The sequence below is a fragment of the Drosophila miranda genome, chromosome XR (assembly GCF_003369915.1).
Source record: "Drosophila miranda strain MSH22 chromosome XR, D.miranda_PacBio2.1, whole genome shotgun sequence".
In the NCBI taxonomy this organism is placed as follows: Eukaryota; Metazoa; Arthropoda; class Insecta; order Diptera; family Drosophilidae; genus Drosophila; species Drosophila miranda.
This window is the reverse complement of record NC_046674.1, coordinates 1,751,943-1,771,312: the sequence shown is the minus strand read 5'-3', so window position 1 is coordinate 1,771,312 and position 19,370 is coordinate 1,751,943. Positions and strand designations below refer to the sequence as shown.

General features: G+C 49.1%; 1 protein-coding gene across 1 annotated transcript in view; it reads right to left on the bottom strand.

The window, feature by feature from the left end:
* The window catches only part of LOC108151565 (DNA N6-methyl adenine demethylase), a 102,062-nt gene that overhangs the window by 4,889 nt on the left and 77,803 nt on the right, over window positions 1–19,370 (bottom strand). Inside the window, 7 exon segments of the mRNA XM_033387314.1 lie at window positions 91–604; window positions 678–841; window positions 912–1,116; window positions 1,236–3,323; window positions 3,326–3,390; window positions 3,392–3,942; window positions 5,374–5,829. Of these exon segments, the coding sequence (XP_033243205.1) occupies window positions 91–604; window positions 678–841; window positions 912–1,116; window positions 1,236–3,323; window positions 3,326–3,390; window positions 3,392–3,942; window positions 5,374–5,829 (4,043 nt within the window).

Sequence of the window (19,370 nt, the reverse complement as noted above, 5' to 3'; positions counted from 1 at the left end):
AGGATGGTTGGAGATAGAAGGATAGATCTGTTAGCAGTGGTCGGGGGGCAGAAGGCGGAGCTGCTGCTCAAAACTCAACGCTACACTCACTTGTCCAGCATTTGCACCGCTCCGGTGCGGTGCTTGTCCCGCTGACCCTCGATGCTCTCGAACTCGTCCGTGCCGTCCATCGTGTAGAGGGGCAGGACGTGGAACTGTTCGTCGTCGGGCAGGCGGCTGTCCCGGTTGCCGGGCTTCAGCAGGGCCACATGGACTGTGCACCCGTCCTGCATATTATGCAGATCCCGATGCGAGTGGGCGCAGAAGTCGAGGCAGGCCGTCACGCCCGAGAAGGGCTTGCCGGGCTCCAGGCCGAGGCGGCAGTCCGAGGCCTCTCCCTCGTACTTGGTTTGATTGTCGTAGGAACGCGGACAGACCTGCTTGAAGACGGGCGCCAGGAGCGTGGCTATCAGGTTCATGTGGTCCTCGATGGCCGCCTCCTCGCTCTTCACCGACAGCCGGAACTTGCGCACCGTCTTGGAGCGGGCGTACTTGCAGCCATTGTAGTACATCGACCACGAGCACCCGAAGCTATACGACGCCCCCGATGTCTCCGGATCGAGTCCTGCGTTGGACGTATAGAAAGTATAGAACATATTAAATGAATGCCCAAACCCTGGAGCAAGGGGCCTCCTTACCTTGGCAGGCACAGGTTCGGTTCTCGTTGGTAGCACAGCGTCGCGTCGTGGGCAGGCCGTACTTGTTGAGCTTGGGGATCAGGTTCTTGTAGGCATTGTCTGCCTCCAGCCGCGGCATCCCGTCCCAGGCCACCATACAGACCACAATGTAGGCGGCTATGCACCTGAGAGGAGGAGGAAACAACAGCAATGTGTCAGGGGGTGTCTGGGCACGGATGTGAAGAGGTGGCTTACCTATGACCCGGTCGCTTCTTGACCACCACCAGTATCTTCTCCTCGAGATCGGCCCTGCGTATGACCCACTTCGCCACGGGGCAGCCCTGCGAGGTCTTGCCCTCCTTCCCGGTGTAGACGATCTTCTCGATGCGCAACTGCCGGCCCGTGAGCTGACACCGATCCTCGAACTCGCGCCGCAACTCCATGAGGGAGGAGGCCGTTCCTAGAGGAGAATAATCCACGGATTAGTTAAGGCTTAGGTCTCTTTTGTATATTGTTCTGGGGACTGGATTCTGGGGACCGACTACCGACTAGAGAATCAATGCTGGAGACTGGACTCACCAAGGTGCGTGTAGTAGGTGCCCGGCTCGGGCGGATTCTTGTCGGACTGGAAGCACTCGCACTCGGGTATCTCCGTCTTGTTGCCCTTCTCCAGGCGATCCGTGGTGTCGAACAGGGGATTGATCTTCTCGTGCTTCACAATGATCTCGGGTATCTCGTCCGGCTTCTGCTTTCCCTTTGCCTTCCCGGCGCCGCCCTTCATCCCGTTGTGGGCGTCCACCAGCTCGTCCTCGTCGAGGAGCTCCTCTTTGGGCTGGATGCCCAGACCCAGGCAGGTGCCGTCCTTCAGGTGCTCGGCCGTGGGTGGACGCGTTCCGCCCTGGCGACAGCACGAGAAGCCGTTGTTCAGCGGCTTGCCGTCGCCCAGATAGGTGTAGCCGCCTCCGCCATGGCCGTGGCCGTGGCCCAGCATCCCCATGTCCTCCAGCTTCGGCTCCAGCATCCCGTGGTGACTGAGGTGCGGTGGCGCCCCGTGCGTCAGGGCATAGCGATGCGGGGGAATGGGGTAGGCGTGGGCTGGTATGTCCTTCTCGTAGTTCGTGGGCAGCGGAATGATGCTGTTGGTGTCCGGCTTGCGGTCCAGCTCCAGCATGCTCTGCCCGTGCCCGTGTCCGTGGCCATGGTGTGGATTGTTTCCAGGTGGGGGCTTGCCCCTGCCACCGTACGTCGAGTGCTGGTAGCCGGGCACAAAGTTCTGCTGGAAGTTCTGTTGGAAGCTGGTCGCTCCGGCCCCATAGTACGCGGAATTGTGATGGTATCCGGCGTACTCCTGCTGCCCGTGCCCATGCCCATGCCCGTGTCCGTGGCCGTGCCCGTGTCCATGGCCATGTCCGTGCTGCTGCACCGGCTGTCCCTGGCCGTCGTTCTGGCAGAAGTCCGCGTACTGGATAAAGTTCTGGTAGTTGCGCTCGTAGCCCTCCATCTTGTTGGGCTGTCCGGGCGGACCACCTGGCGGCGGGGGCAGACCCGGCTCCGTCTTGATGTACTGGCCGTGGTACTCCTGGCCGGCGGCCGGATGCGGGTGCGGATAGTGGGCGCCCAGCCCCGGCTTCAGTCCACCTCCCGGATCCGTGGCATTCCTGTCTCTGTCAATCTCCGCTGCCGCCTCTGCGGCAGCTGCCGCTGCGGCCGCTGCCCGGCTCGCCTTGCTCCGACTCCGCGACTTCTTCGGCTGTGCGACAGGCGGAGGCGGCGGCGGGACCTGGGCCAGCGGCAGTGGCGCTGGATGGGCCACCGGCTGCTGCGGCGGCAGCTCCGCGTGGCTGATGGTCGTGTGCTGTCCTGGCTGGTGCTGCTGCAGCTGCAGCTGCAGCTGGGCATCCGCTCCCGGATAGCCGCCCCCGGCCACAGTCGGCTTCTTAAACGACTGGGCGTGGTGCGGCTTCCAGATGTGATCGCCACCACCTCCGATCGGCTCGGCAGCGCCCGGTCCCGCCGCCTGCTGCTGCTGCTGTTGTTGCTGTTGCTGCTGCTGTTGGTGGGATGGCACGTTGCTCGGTCCGTTGGCGCTCAGCGCCGCCTCGGGCCGGAGGTGGTGGCTATACGATAAAAAATGACCGGTCTGCTGGTGCTGCTGCTGCTGGCTCTGGCTCTGGCTCTGCGGCTGGGTGGCGGCTGCCGCTGAGACTGCGCCCTGCAGCTGGTGGTCGGGCGGCGGATCCTTGGGATCGCTCTTCCTCATGATCATCGACTTGATGCGTGTGTTCAGGTGCACCCGCTCTCCCTGGGGATAGCCTTCGCCTCCCAGCTGCTGTTGTTGCTGCTGCTGTTGCTGCTGCTGCTGCTGCTGCCAGTTCCAGTCCTGCATGGGGGGCGAGGAGAGGTGTCCCTGCTGCTGCTGCTGCTGCTGTTGGGGCGCCACGTACGGCTGCAGTCCGTTGCCGGTGGGCGACTGGGACACCAGGCGTGGCTGTTGCTGCTGCTGCTGCTGGATGAGGCTGGTCCGCGTCGGACTTTGGGGCACTGCCAGGGGCTGGCCTTGATTAGGGAGTGGTTGCATGGGCGACGAGGCGGGCTGGGCCACTGTGGCCGGGGGGGCGGGCGTGCTGGTGCCCCCGACGCCCGCTGCCGTCGCTTGCTGTGATTGTTGTTGCTGTTGTTGTTGTTGCTGCTGCTGCTGCTGCTGCTGTTGTTGCTGCTGCTGCTGCTGCTGGGGACCGCTGTAGTCGCCTGAATACCCGTTACAGTTGAGTGAGCGCGGCGGCACGCTGCTCACCCGCGGATATCCAGGCGTGTCGTTTCCCGACATCGTCTTGTTCAGATCGGCGCCCAGGTGCTGCTGCTGCTGCTGCTGGGACTGCTGTTGCGTCTGCTGCTGCTGCTGCAGGCCACCCACTCCGCCCACCGAGGACGAGGGCGGGGCCGGGGCCGTGGACACCTGTCCGGCGTAGCTGACGCTGCCCGGCGCGAACCCGGCGACGCTCTGGAGCCCCACCTGATTGATGGCCGAGGGGGCCGTGGAGAGCTGCTGGCTCTGGAAGTCGTACCGCTGGACAGGGGCGGCGTACGGCGACCGGCCGTAGTTCGGATCGAAGCCCAGGCCCGTCTGCACGTACCCGTTCGAGGGGTAGGCGTACGACTGCGTCTGGAAGTCCAGCGAGTTGAGCGATGTGATGGCCGGGCTGTTCTGTGGTATCTGCTGTATGAACTGGTTCTGCCAGCCCTGCGACGGATCCGCCTGCCATGTGGGATAGAAGGCCATGGGTGCCTGCAAAGCCGCAAAAAAAGGGAAACGGATTTTGATTAGAATTATTCTTCTTTCATTATCCAAATATATCATAATTTACTACAGCTCCTCTCTCTCTCTCTCTCTTTATCCATTCGCTTTTCCATTCATAAATATGCAAACATTTTGCGCTGCCACGAACCGCAGAGCAGAAGGGTGGTCGGGCTGCCTCAATTGCCTTTTATAAATCATATTTTGTTTGCCCTAATTAGCCACCAAACACCGTATTGCGGGCGGGCGGGGGGTGGGGGGACCCCAACGGCCACATTCTCATTCCACCCTGAATAACATTGTTTTGTTTTATTGTTGCTCCCCCCGCAGTTTGTTGTTAATTACGCGCCTTAAATAATGCTCCTTTTTTTGTTGCTGTTCCGAAAACACAGGAAACCAGCGCCACCCCCCCCCCCCCCCCCCCCCCCCCCCCCCCCGCCTGCCTCCCCAGCACGGAAGGAAATAAAATGAAATCCGCAGCAAGTCCCAGACTGAGAGGCGGAGGCCCCCCAATCTCGCAATCCCGCAATCCCGCAATCCCGCAATCCCCAACCCGTTTTCATTTGCATTTTTACGACGGCACTGAAAAAGTTATGAAAGTGAAAGCCCCAACAGGCGGGGGGGGGCGGACGCCGGAGAGAGGCAACAATAAAATGCCAAAATAAAATGCAACAATTAAAATACAAACAAAATTGTTAATAGTTCAACTGCTTCGAGTCCCCCTGCCCCGCCCTGACAGGTCGCCCCCAACCTTCCCCCTCCTGGAAATGTATTTATCTGAAAATACAACTGGAAATTTCTCTGTATTTTTGTGGGGCTTTATTTTGCAAAAGCATTTAGCAATCATTGATAAAAATCGACAAAAATCTTTATGAATGAATGCACGAATCTCTGCCTGCCTCGCTCTGTCCCTGTCTGTCCCTCCCTCTACCCCCCCCCCTCTCTCAGTCTGTAGTATACATAGTATCTATAGATATTTGTTGGTGTTGGTTTGTCTGTGTGCGTGTCTGGTGTCTGGTTCTGGGGCGTTTTTTGTGTGTTTGCACAGCTGCAGCTGTGTGACGTGACGTATACGCAATGTTGTCCACACGAAACCGATGCGCTGCCAGGGCCAGGGGCAGGCGCAGGCACAGGCAGAGGCAGAGGCAGAGGCGAGAGAATTTATGGGTTTGTATTTTGTTGGGTGGTTGCAAACGGAAAACGAAATAAAATCAAATGAAATGGACAGAACAGAGCCGAACAGAGCAGAAATGGAACTGATTGACTAGCAGCAGCACATGATGGCCCGAAGGTCAATGTTCAAAGGTCGCTGCAGCTGCTGTTGCTGCTGTTTTTAATTGCTAAATGAAAGGGAAATCGCAATGGAAATGGAATTGGAGCTGGAGCTGGAGCTGGAGTTTGGGGGCTTCTGGATGCACTCACCATTGGCTGTTGCGGTTGATCCTTCATGGTTTGAATTTGTGCGGTTATCTGATGCTGCTGCTGTGGCAAATGTTGCTGCTGCTGCGACTGATGCTGCTGCTGTGCGTGTTGCTGTTGCAAGTGTTGCTGCTGCTGCTGCTGCTGCTGCTGGAAGTGCTGCTGCTGCTGCTGCGGATATTGCTGCTGCTGTTGCTGCTGTTGCGACAAAAGTTGCTGCTGTGTCAACAGTTGCTGGTGCTGCTGCTGGTATTGCTGCTGCTGTTGCGATTGGTGCTGCTGCTGCAAGCTACCTCCTCCGACACCTCCGGTGGCGGCAACTGTTGCTGTTGTGGTATTTGGCGATTGCTGCGGCAACAGTGTTGCTGCCGGCGATGGACTTAGACGGGGCGATGTGGCTGATGCAGCGGCTGCACTCAGTTTGTTTGCTTTGGTGGAGGTTTTGCGGGCGCGTGACTGCTGAAAGTAATCAAATAACAAAAACAAAGTCTCCGATTAGTCGATGCCACAAGCTGCAACCATTATGCACCATATATCTCCTATTCCATGCCCATATCTGCCACAAGCTCGCTTCTGCTGTTCGTTCTATCGAGGCGGCAGACTTGCAATTAGTTTAAAATATATTTTTAATTAAGGAAATATTTGCTGCTAGCGCAAATATTTTAATTGCCTGCCCGCTGCACCCCCTCCTCCTCCCCCCCCCCCCCCCCTCCTTCTTCTTCTTCGTGCAGGAGAGACCCCATCCGATCGCATAAATTATGCTCGCTTCGTTCACATAATTTCAACTTGTTTTTTCGGTCTGCACGCCGGCAACATGTACAATTTATGTGCCCCACGATTTATGTGCAATTTATTTGTGCAGCCATACAGCAACAGCAACAACAACTGCAAAATGTTGCAAAAATTCATAGCTGCATCAACAGCTGCGGCTGCCGCTGCCGCTGCCGCTGCCGCTGCTGCTGCTGCTGCTGCAGCTCGGAACTGAAATATGTTGCACTCCCCATTAAAGGCTTTCAAAATTTATGTTCATAAAAGAGTGGCCCCTTCGTCGTCGTTGCTTTGTTTTTCCGTTTTTTTTTTTCTTTCTGTTTTGGGTTCGGGGGGATAGGGAAATCCTAAGGATGCATTCTCTTGTGGAAAAGTGTAAAAATAGTTGCCACACTGCTCGGGGTAGGGGCAGGGGCAGGGGCAGGTCAATCGATAGCGACACATGGCCACCAGCACATCCGAGTGCCGGGTATGTGAGGCGCCATGTGGATGGAATGCTTAAAAGTTTTCTTGCTAAAATGCACACGGAGGGGCGTGGAGGGGGTGAAGCCTTAAAAGTTGGAAAACCCTTTTGCCTTGAGCTAGTTTCCCTCTGGTTTTGACATCAAATGTGGTGGAAATGTTGTGGCAAAAATAATGCAGATTTATTCATAATAGTTTATATTTTTAGATACATTCAATGGCAGGCCCGAAGCCCCCTCTCTGGCTGTAGCCATGACATGGTTGCACAATGATTGGGCAACTGAGCCCTCGAAAAGGTACCGAAACAGGCAGACAGTGTGACCAGCTGCGGATACTAACCGATATCGTGCTATCGCTTGATTTGATCGATAACAAAGGGACAAACGATTGCAGCAGCCAGAGAGAGCTCGAGCTTTTGCATAAATAAACATTCTTGAAGCAACAAATTCAACAGAACCCCAACGAACCAATCTTGTGCACAAATATTCTCGAATATTCTCGAATTTCTCGAATATTCCCTCTGAATATTTTGTTGGCTAATTACAAAAGGCACAAATCAAAAGTTTACCAAAAAGGCAAACCAACAACAACCGGCTGAAACAATAGACGGCCTGGTCTGGCCAATTAAAGTGGCTTAGATTCGGGGACGGGGGCGGGGATGGGGTTGGTGGAGCATTGGGGTTTTGTGTAGACATAAATACAATTTGCATACACGGACGGACGGACGGACACAACAGAAAGGCAGTCAAAGCAAATCGTTTGTGCAAATTGGCTGCAATGGAATGATTTATATTTTACACATGTGTAAAATAATATTTGCCACCTTGACAGGCCGACTGTGAGTGTGTGTGTGTGTCGCCATATTCAGCATAATGCAATGCAAATAGATTCCACAGAGCTCGAGTTAGAGATGGCAGCAGGTACGGCCAACTATCAGTGTGCTCAGGGTACAGTCCCGCAGAGAATATCGAACATATAGCATCCTGTTATTCGATTTCGAGGGGCATTCTAGCTGGACCTCTTCCAGGAATACCATTTGTACGAATGGATGATTGAAGATTACATTCTGAGGTTTGCACATACAGCATTCCCCATGGAATACTTTGTTTTTTAGTATCCGTTATTGTTTCCCTTTCTTTTCTGTGCTATTCTGTACTATTCCGTGCGAATCTGTGCTATTTTCGTGCTTTTCTCGTGCTCGAAGTGGAGTTTGTTGCACCATCTCTAGATCGACTACAAGTGCTTGGCTCCCACCGCTCTCTTTTTGTCCCGGCGCCCCCCCCCCCTACTTATCGGTGGGGAGCAGGTGCGACGAAGCAACCAAATATCTTGAGCACACAGAGTTGCGCCTGCCAGAGTGGAGGGGGAGGTCTCTCTCTCCCTCTCTCCAGCTCCTTCTTTCCTTTGCTTTCTAAAAATATTTGCATTGCAAACATCGGGATGTAGGAGGAGGAGGCGCTGGAGGCGGAGGTGGAGAAGTGGCGGAAGCGCAGGTGCAAAAATGAAAATAAATTTGCACGCAATTTGAAATTGAAAATTGCCAATTATTTCTGCTTACATTTCCCTTTCTTGTTCTCCTTTTATCCCTCGCTTTGTCCCTCTGTCCCCCTGCCTCCCTGTCTCCCTGCCTCAATGTGGCTTGTTTTTGAGCAAACAAGCGATAGATAAACATCTCTATACATATGTATATGCATATACAATGTATGTGCCTCTCTCTCTGGAGGTATTAATTAAAGTTTTGCAAACATTGGGCAATATATTTGTATATTTGTATTTGCTCAGGCATTGACAGGCGCAAACACAAATGGAAAAACAAATGAAAAATCGTAAAAAGCGAGAAACAAGAGAATAAATACAGATACAAATATACCTGCATACAGAAATGTTTTTCTAGTTTCTCCAGTTCTTTAAGTGCATTTTCCTCCGCCCGCCACCCCCATCACCCCACACCCCACATCCCACAACCCACAACACTAGACATCCATGTATTTACCGAGTTCATAAAAGTTAATTAAATTTTTATGATACTATTTTGTATTTGTTTCTTGGTAAAATAAATAAAGAACCCACGAGAGAAATATGGCCTCGGGCGATAGGAGAGGAGATAGTGAGAGATTAGTGGCACTGCAGCTGATGGAGCAGAAAGAAGAACACAAAGAGGAACGGCCAGAGGACTGGCTTGCGAGAGAGTCGATACTCGAAGCCTTTGATAGCCTTGCCGGGCAGGGCAGGGCAGGGCCATGGTCGGGTGTTTTAGGATTGCTATTAGGCTGGAATCTGTATCATTTGAGCTCTGTTTCCACTGCCCGAAAAACTATGTATGATAGAATTTTGCATTCTAAGCTTTTCTTCTTCTGCTCCACAAACATCTTTTCACAATCGTAATACCCTCTCTCCCCCTCTCCCTCTCTCTCTATCTGCAAGGGTATATGCAGAAACAACAACGAGAGCGAGAGCGAGAGCCACGGGGCAATGAATGATGGCCCTGGGGGAGCCATGTTCCTGAGAGAAGAGCCCCCGCTACGCTCTGGTCCGCTCCTTGTCGCCTCCGCCTCCTCCGCCGTTCGCACAAAGTGTTGAAGAGAAAATTGCGCGCTGAGTAAACAGCAATTAGGTGCGTCTCTGTGTGCGTTTATCTTCGCTGCTGCTCGCGTGTGTGCACGCGTATGCGCGTGTCCATGTGTGCGTTACATTGCCTTGATAAGCAGCAGCAAACGGCATGAAACGGCACGAAACGAAACGAAACGAAACGAAAAACGAACAAAAATGAAATGAAAACGTAGCGAAATAAGGTTAAGTAAAGGTAAAAACCTTGCTACAACATTGTATAGGCACTACGATGGTATAGGTGTAGGTGTAGGTGGAGGTGTGTGTGTGTGTGGGGTCGGATCTTTAAGATACTCGAAATGTGAGGTTAGGCTCTGCCAAACATTGATCTCTTGGGAAGTCAGCTTATACATAATACTAATGCCAGTGGGGGTACAGTCCCCCCCCCAACCAACTATCTTCCACACATTGATAAGAGGCCGGCCATATAACACCTCTCTCCCTCGCTCAGTGTTTCCCTCTCCCTCTCCAGTGCTCATAAATTACACACATAACAGGGTCTACTCCACCACTCGTATAATATAAATTATTTACATGTCCCCAAAGTCAAAGTCTGCTGATAAGGTCGAACAGAGGGTGCGAGAGGGACAGGGGGAGGGCATAAAAGCAAATCAAAGGCAAACGAAAAGAAAACACGGCGATTGTAAAACACAAAATGCAGCGGGCGAATGTAAATACAATTGTAAATAAATCAAATATTAGCTATCGTTTATTTCTTTACTGCGCCGGAGAGCTCTGTTTTATTTGCTCTAAAAACGTTATCAGAACCCTGTTTGTTCAACGGCAGGCCCGATTGGAAAATGTTGGAAAAGTTCTTCTTCAGCCAGAGCCATGGAGCTTCGATGAGCTTCGTTGGGTCGATCGGTAGGTCCAGGAAAAGCCAGTCAAGGCAGAACTTAGTCTTGGCTTTCGTTCCGGATACGTTCCTGCGTGAACCTTCGGATTTGCCCCTTGCTCAAAGTAATCGTTTGCAATTAAAGCAAATCTTTATCGGTAACGTTTCTGCATTTTCAGCAGAATATTTCATTGGGTCCCCCACACTGGTCCACACCCCACTTTTTCAGCTTGTACCATTTGCTTTAACGGTAAATGCAATTCCTATGATTGCCTCCAGACATCCCCCCTCTCTCTCTCGCTCTGGACTGGGGAAAACACCTTTGGGGGCTGCTCAAATATTTAACTTGTATTTCGTATTCATGCTAATTTTGCATTTTCCACAATTTTCTCACCCAACCACCCCCACCCCCGCCCCACCGTCGTTTTTCCTGTTTCACTCTTGTGTGCTCTCGCTCTCCATCCCTTTCGAACGCCCTGTGTGCGCTCCTTTATTCCATTCCATTATCCTGCAGCACATTTTGCCTGGCTCTTGAGTTTCTTGCGGGCTTTCTCTGTCTGTCTGGCTGGCTGGCTGGCTATCTTCTGCCCCTACCACCCACACCCACCCACTCGCACACGTAATTGCAACTGCTCGTGTCGATGTGTGTGGGTGTGTGTGCGTGTGTGTGTGTGTGTGTGCCTGCATGTAATTGTACGTGTCGAGTGTGCGCCGTTGTGCAGGCTACAGTTTTTTTTTGCCTTTTTTGCACTCCTTCCAGAATACACTTATTAATGAGAGTATTCTGGCTTAACGGTATATAAGATCGGTTCACTTTAGAGCATAGCCCGCCATGGGAACTATCGGTTGAAAATCTTTACTTTATTCCATAGAAATCGAACGATATTTATGACCCAAGAGAGGGCCATTGCTCATCAATGTTGCAAGGGTATCTAGTGCTTCGCCGTTTCCAAGCTTCCCAAGCTTCCCTTCTTTCCTCTTTTTTTTTTGGAACCTCTCCACTTCTGCCTGCCTGCTGCCTGCCTGCCTGCCTGCCTTGTTAGCATGTGTCGAGGGTCTGTCTGTCCCGCTTTTGCTCCAGCTCCTCCATATTCCAATCCCCCCACTGCCACTGCCACTCTCTCTCTGTCTCTCACACTCTGCATGTGTGTGTGTGTGTGTGTGTTTTATTCAATTTAGCATTCAATTAGGCTGCAATTGTTCGTCCGTTGGCACTGCTCCTGTTCCTGCTCCGGCACTTGCATTCCTAAACAGTCTAGTCCTCGTCCCATCTCGAATCTTCTCCTGGCTTTTGCCGGGGGCTGCTCTGGCTTTCAGGCAGAAACTACAACCGAAATAATCAACGCTTGAAATTTTCAACCAAGAAATGCTGAAGCTAACTCAATTTTCGCCTCATGCTCCCCGCTCCTGCCCCCCCCCCCGCTCCTGCTCCTGCTCTGCCTGTCATTTGCCATGGTTAAAGCATCAATGCGTCCTGCCATCCAACCGTCAGTTCATCAGTTGCTCATTCATTTCCCGTTCATTATTTTGATTGAATATTTGCGATAAATTAAATTGGAAAGAGGCAGAGCGGCAGCAACAGCAGTGGCAGTGGCACTGGAAATATTTACTGATTGCCTGACTGTCAGGCAGAGAGAGAGAGAGAGAGAGAGAGAGTGTGTGGAGGAGAGGCAGAGCACAGTAAAGAGGAACCCGCAAAGAGAGCGGAAGAGCGTGAGTAAATTATAATGCAATGCCGGGCACCGGTAATCAATAGAGCAAATATTTGCAAATCAGCCCCGAAAAAAATCAGAGGCAGAGGCAGGGGCAGGGGTAGGGGCAGAGGCAGAGAACAGAGAGTGCAGCAGATATCTGAGGGGACATCCTGAAAAGTCATTTTCGAAATTGATGCTGGGTGTTATATAATGCATTTGCTGGGGCCCCGCCCCCGCACCCTCGTCCGCCTGACAGCAGATGAAAACTTGTTTTGGGAAGCTCTCTCGCTCTCTCTCTCTCTCTAGCAGTCCCTCTCTTCTTTCTGCTTTCTGCTTACTTCTCTGCTCTTTTTATACCCTTGCGGGGTGGCGCATTGCCGAATTGCCAGGGCGGGAAGGAGGGTTTTCTGAATGTATCCTCCAAAACAGATTCAAATCCCACTTGGAGCTCCCGACTTATCAAAGCGGAGACCGAATGATCTTCAAGAGTATCTAAGACTTCGTTCCCCGAAGTCGGTCTTCCTTTCTCGTTTTTGCAACGTCAGCTTTTGTGCTGCTTTGTTGCCTCAGCTGTTGTTGTTGTTGCTGTTGGTTTTGTTTTAATTATTGCCAGGCATGCCATTAATTTTGGCATGTCGAGTCGTTAACGAATTCCTTGGCAATTCTTCTTTCGCTCCCCTCCGCTCTCCTCTCTGCGCGTTTCCTTCTTCTGTTTTTTTTGGCACGCCATGGCATGCTTTATTATGTTCCCCCTGCCCCTACCACGCTCTCTCTCTATCGCTCTCTCGGTCTTTGTTTTCATCATTCCATCTCCTCCTCTGTTCCCGATTCTATTGTTCTGCTTAAAGCTTTATTTTCCAGCTCATTCTCTCTTCGGCTTTAATCTGCTTTTAAGCTGGCAACATTGCTAATTGAGCAAATAAATAACTATTTATGCCATGGCTCTCTCTCTCCCCCTCTCCCTCGCCCACATGATCGAACAGAAATGCATCCATCCGCGAGAGTCCTGTCCTCCCCGAGCAGCGGCAGCGGCAGCGGCGGCGGCGGCGGCACGTCGTGACAACAGTTAATTACAAAGTTGGCAGCGCGGAAACTGCCAACTGAACACGAACACAAAGCCAGAGAGGCCCCCAAAAAGCAGGCGATGCCATGCGGGGATAACATGCAACACGGCCCCAGCAGAGCCCAAGCAGAGCAGAGCAAAGAGTGGCTGCTCCGGAGGAACGGAGAACACTGCAATAGCAATAGCAACAGAGCAACAGAAAAGCAACGTCACAGGCAGTTAGACAGACATCGTACATGGCTCGGGAATGGGCACACACTCTCAAAACAAGTGACTGGATCACATTGTACAATAGAAAGTTGGTTTTGCAGATCTGGAATTGGGCACAGGGGCACACGGGCACAGGGGCACAGGGGGGACTCTACTTGAAGTCTCCGTGTGTGACACTAGTGTGAGAAATTTGTCATGATCCCAGTCGAAATGTCAATTCAAGTGGAATTGGAAAGGATGAAAGCTTCCCAACCTTTCATACGCTCTCTTTTACTCCCTTTTCTCTGCGTTCTAAGCTTTGGCTCTCTGGCTGTCTGCCTGTCCCTCTCTCTCTCTCTCTCTCTCTCTCTCTGCTGTGCGTGCATTGATTATTATTGCTCTTCCGAGGGAAGCTTCCACACAATAAAAGCTTCTAATTGCACAACAAAGCCCCTCAAGATCAGTGCAAGGCAAATTATGTTTATGGCACTTATGGCACTGCTGCATCTGACTTGATTAAGCCTCTAAGCACTTTGCATTTGAAATGCATTCCGAAAATTCGTAATTTGCGGTCAATTTTGGGGGCTGGGAAGAAGCTTGCAAATGCTCATAATATTAGGTCATTAATTTTGGCAGAAACTAGTGAAATATTCAAATTTACGAATGTATTGTATATTGCATTGTGTGTGTGTGTGTGTGTTGCTGTTGCTGTTGGCTGGCTGTTGGTTTAATTACTTGGCCAACAAAAGTGGTCGAAACTGAAGAGAGGCGTGGCAGCAGCAGCTGCAAAGTATAAACAATTATGCTAAAATGCAATATTTACGGGCCTCCTCGACTGTTATGCTAATCACGTTGTGTATGCATGTGTTTGTGTGCTGTAATTGTGTGCGTGTGCCTGTGCGTGTGCCTGTTCCTGTTCTGGCAGCAGAGAATGAGAAATCTGTCTCTGTGTGTGTCTGCATTGTGGATTGTATTTGCATACAAATTGCAATGTAGATGAAGAAGCAGCAGCAGAAGCAGCAGCAGAAGCAGCAAAAACCACAGCTACAGCAGCAGCAGCAGCGGCAGCAGCAGCGGCAGCAGCAGCGAGAGGAAAGGCGAAATTTCGGGGGTCGCAGCTGTGATACCCTTGCATTATGGTCACTTATTTCACTTGGTTTGCGGAACATGCTGCGGATCATGAACAAATTTGAGTTCCTTCTCTGCCTGCCAATAATTTCCTCAAAATAATAATACCCTCTGTGCAATGGGTATGTATGAAAACAACAGCTACAGCTGATGGGTGCAGATGGGGAGTGAGAGGCAGCAACCAACAATGTCTCGCATAATTACAAAACTCCAACAGCAACACCAACAGCAACAGCAACAGCAACACCCAACAAACACTAAGAATTTGCATGAATATGGTTATTTCTTTATGAATATAATTCTTGGGATATTGGGAGCTCCTCAGCTCCTCAGCTCTTCTGCTTCCCACTCCCACCCCAACTCCCCCGGGGGCCTGGCTGCTCTCCTTTCTTTTTTTTCATAATTGAGTAATTGGCATTACAGCACCACGAGTCGAGTACGAGTACGAGTACGAGTACGAGCATGTGCCCCTCCATTAAGTCAGAGAACAGAAATTGACTCAAGAAATACGTAAATTGTTGGCAGGTGCTGATGTTGCAGTTTCTCGAAAGTTGTTGTTGCATTCAGACTGACATTTTTTGTTTGTTGCCGTGGATGTGTCGCCTGTGGATCCTTTTTAGCGGCACGCGATGATTTAATGCCTTGCGCCACTTCGTTTCCAGGCCAGGCCTCGGCAGATTTTAAATTATTATTATGCCAGGCCATAACAGCCATGACAACTACAACAATCAAGTAAACAAGAAAGACTTTTAGTGAATATCCGACTATGGAATACCTATTGCTAACCCAAACGACAGACAGTACCTTACGATCTATCGAATAGAAGCTCTATAAGGAAGAAGGCAACAATCGCGAACAATCAGGGAACAAAGAGATCCTTCTTCCTTCCGCCCGTCACTCGCCTCTACGGGAACAGAATATACCCTTTTTACCGTGTATAAAAAGATAATTAAAAACTTGTCTTCAATTGCCATAAATCCACGTCAAAGAATCTCGTTCCCAAATTGCCCAATGCGAGTACGACTACGAGTACTCGGACAAATTTCGTTCTCTTTTTGTTTGCTCCGCTCCGCTCCGCTCTGCTCGGATCTGCTCTGCTTTCGTTATTATTTTTATTACAATCTCTTTGAAGCCTGAAAATTGAAGTCATTATTATAATACTAGTTTCTTGTGGGGTTTTTTTTTTCTAGTACGACTTTAAGTATTTTGTTGCATAAACTAGTTTTGTGGCTTGGCCGCGATTTGGCCAAGTGGAAAATGTTTGCATTGGCAACACACACACACACACACACACACACAGACACTCGAGAGTACGTGTACAAGTATTTTCCCCCAGCCATGGCTCCTCCTCTATACGGTTATTAGATCAACTTGGCTAATTGCTTGCATATAGAGATGTATGTGGTGTGTGTGTTTTTTTTAGCGTGCCTCAACTTTTAGCTGTCAGTGTAATTGCACTGCGGGGAATGACTCATGAATGGGGAAGCTGTTGCTTTTTTTTCTTCATCTTTTTGTTGTGGCTTAGCGGAAATACCACGCCGGCAAGTCAATTTGAATATTATCTATCTCTATTCGAACGCCTTTTCGAAGCAAATACACAAACATATGAATCCACTAATAAGCGGCGGATAAGAGGCAGCTGGACAAATTAAAACAATGAATCACTTTTATCTGATTTCTGGATTCTGGATTCGACGGCGAGTGTGCGAATGAATGTCTCAATTTTGATGGGGCCCGCGAGTGTTTAGTCATTTAATGAGTAAATTGTTTTGCAAATCAAATGGAAGTCAAATTAAACATTTCCAATGAATGGGCAATTCACATACAATATATGTACATATAGTATTGAGCAATTAAATCCATTATTATTGTGCCCCAAGCAATTGCAAAATCAACATTTCAGAGGAGCAACTGTGCGTGTAATCTGCAAATGAAGTGCATCGCATCTGTCTGTTCAAATCATAATTTTAACCATTCGAAATTCTCGTCACTTGATTGAGGGAAGAATCGACTTCCATTGATTGTTAATAAAACGAGTTTTGTGTGTGTTACGTTACGTTTTTTCCCCAAAACAATAAAGTTCTCATACGAAAAATTTCATTGAATTTGTCTTCATTTATTTTGCAATTTTGCACTTCCCTTTGGCTGGTTTATTGATTTACAATCATTTTGCACACCTGTGCTGCCTCTGCCGCCGCTGCTGCTGCCCCGCCCCTTGTACATGTGCCGTCCATCGGTTACCGGTTACCAGGCTGAGAAAAAAATAAACAACGAATAAACGATTTCTTTCTTTCCTTTTTTTGTTTTGTTTGGTTTTTTTTGCTTGGCAACGCGAAACGAACGTAACAAAAAAACATGAATTAATACAAAAATAGAACCCACAAAAAAGCGTGCACAATTACTAATTAATTTTTATGTACATTAAACGGTATAAAAAAAGCTGCCAATTAAGCTGCTATTCTGTATGATATGCCCTTTCTCCAAGGGCATACAAAAGCGAGCATCAGCAGCAGCAGCAGCTGCAGAAGCAGCACGTGAGCAGAGGCCTGCAGTTGCGTTTGGAGCGGAGTTTGATATTGAGAGAGCGGTGTATCAATGACCATGCTCTCTCCCCCTCGCACACACACGCTGGTGGCCTTTGGCTAAGCAAATACTCGCACAACAAAACAGCAACGTGTTGATGAATGAGCTTTGGCTTCCTTTGGTTTGGTTTGGTCTCCTGCCTCTGTCTCTATCGCTGTCTCTGTCCGTTGTCAAGTGCATAACAGAAATAACAATCGCAAAAACAACAACTACAACATGACACGGAACGGGATGGCCGGGCGTGTTTCGAACGGGGGGGATTGCGGGTGCTACAACCAAATGACTCAATTTACAATTGTAAAAAAAATGCGAATGTCGTTGCCAACGATGTGGCTGTTGTTGTTGTAGTTGTTGTTGTAACTGTGCAAAATGTCAACGACGTCACAACAGCGCACATTTTTTTCTCGTTTCTTTTTGCAATGTGAATGTGTTAAATTTGTATGCGTGAGCGTATGTGAGCTGTAGTTTAAAGCAAGTTATGCTGAATAAAAGGTGAGGCGAAATCGGCGTTGAGTTGCGTTTCTGTGTGGGTGGCCGATGACAGGCAGATCTGGGCTACCTGGAGAGTGAGATTTCCTCACCCGCTATTCCATGTGCCTTGGTTTAAAGTTTTGCCTGCTCTCTTCTCTGCTCGCCACTCGCTGCGCTCTTCACTTCTCTTCTCTTCACACTTCTCAGTTCTCCGCTGTGTGTGCTGTGCTGTTTGCGCTGTGTGTGTGTGTGTGTGTGTGTGCTTTCCGTTTATTGAACTCGCGCCGCGGCATGAGGTTAATTGACCTCGTGCTTAATGCAAAAATAAATATAATTTTTTACAACAACTACAACCGAAAATGAGAAAAAGGGTTGCCGCTGTTGTTGTTGCTTTGTAGTTTGTGTAGTAACAAAAAGAAGGTAAAGAGCAAAGCAAACAAGTCAGAATGAAAACACGTTTAAAGTGTTTTACATACAACACATTTGTATGTGTGTGTGTGTGTGTGCGTACTATATGTTTGCCTTGTGGCCCTAAGAATAGGGTATGTAAAGGTTTTTCATTCGGTCTATGCGGCATTTGGTCAGTTATGGAATTAGATGTACATACACAAAAATGTTGTTTCTGAAGGCCTTAAGGGTCAAGATTAAAGGGATTTACATATGTATGTAGGAATAGGCACAGAAATGAGTACGGATCCGCCTTAGAGGGTATCTTACACAACATTCTACCCTGCCATGCATTGTCTCTCACTTAATTCCATTGCAAATATCATAAATCAACCTCATGAGTCCTACCCTGACATAGTTCGGATAGCCGCTGATCTACTTCCATTGAGATCACCTTCATTTTCACTCGACAGCAGAGACCTGGTCGAGAGCTTCTCAATTATTTGGATGCCATTTGTACGTAATAGTACGTAGCTCTTCTTCAATCGAGAGACTCTTCAATATGCTCGTCACAAAAACGCACAGAAGATTTATCCCCCAATGAATATTTGAGAATATTCGTATGTATCTGTGTATGCAAATGAGTCGATAATCGGCAAGCAATCATCCATCCACCTGACACACCCATCTCCATTCCACATATTTGAATATTTGAATCCCAGAAATCGAAAAATTGAAGCAAATTATTTCGCATTACGAGTATTTATTTGCTTGTGCTCGTTTCAAGTACACTCTTCTGTCTCTAATCCTCTCCAGCTCTTGGCTCTCGTACTCCCCCTCTTCGTCTTCGTCTCCGTCTCCGTCCCGCTGTTTGTTTTAGGCCAAATAATAAAAATGTTGCCTACTTTTGGTTCATTGAACTGACTCTAATGGGATCTTTTATGAATAATTTATAATTGAAATCGAAATAAATTGAAATACATTTTAGGCGGAATTCGCTCTGATCTCATCATGGCGACTCATGGATTTACGGGGACAATCGGTCAAAAATTTGTGCCAATATAAATCTAAGTCATATTTCATTAAATTTCATAAGGTTGTTGCCTTGAAGAATTCGAGATTAAAAATTCAACTAAGCGCAAAATAAAGTGAATGAAAAGAATGCAAAATAGTTTTTAATTATGAATAATTATTTCGAGTCTAATTAAACGCAATTAAAAGGCTGTTCTTTGTTTTCTGCTCTCTGCTCAAAAATGCAAATGAGAAAGAAGTAGTTAGAAGTACGGCCCAAAAGAAGAAGCGGATAAAACGGAGTGGGGTTCAGTGACCGCCAAAAACAGAAACGACATGAAATGAACTTTTGGCAGAAGTGAGCACTTCAGAGGGGGGCACTGGAGTGGAGTCAAGGGGCATATCAAATGGGGGTATGGGGGTATCTATTAAGAGCCTAGATCATCATCCATCAATTCGAAGTACTCCGCGTCTCATTTGGATAGCATTCGGATTCGGACTTAAAGTAGTTTAAACTCTGAAGTACTCCCCTCTCCTGTCTATTTTCGGATACAAATCAGATCCTAAAGCACTCGAAATTCCCCCCACCACCAGTCGATGGGGATTATACGTGTACACTCAAATCTCCTTTTGCCTTACTTGCAGCCTCCTTCGCTGAGCCACTCTATCTCATCATCTCCTCGCCGACTTACATTTTATTTTTTTGTGAGGCTTATCCCACGTCATTAAGTTACTTAATCACTGTATTTAATTTCCTTACGGCCTGCCTCATTATCTTGCCAGCAAACGAAGCGGATTTGCT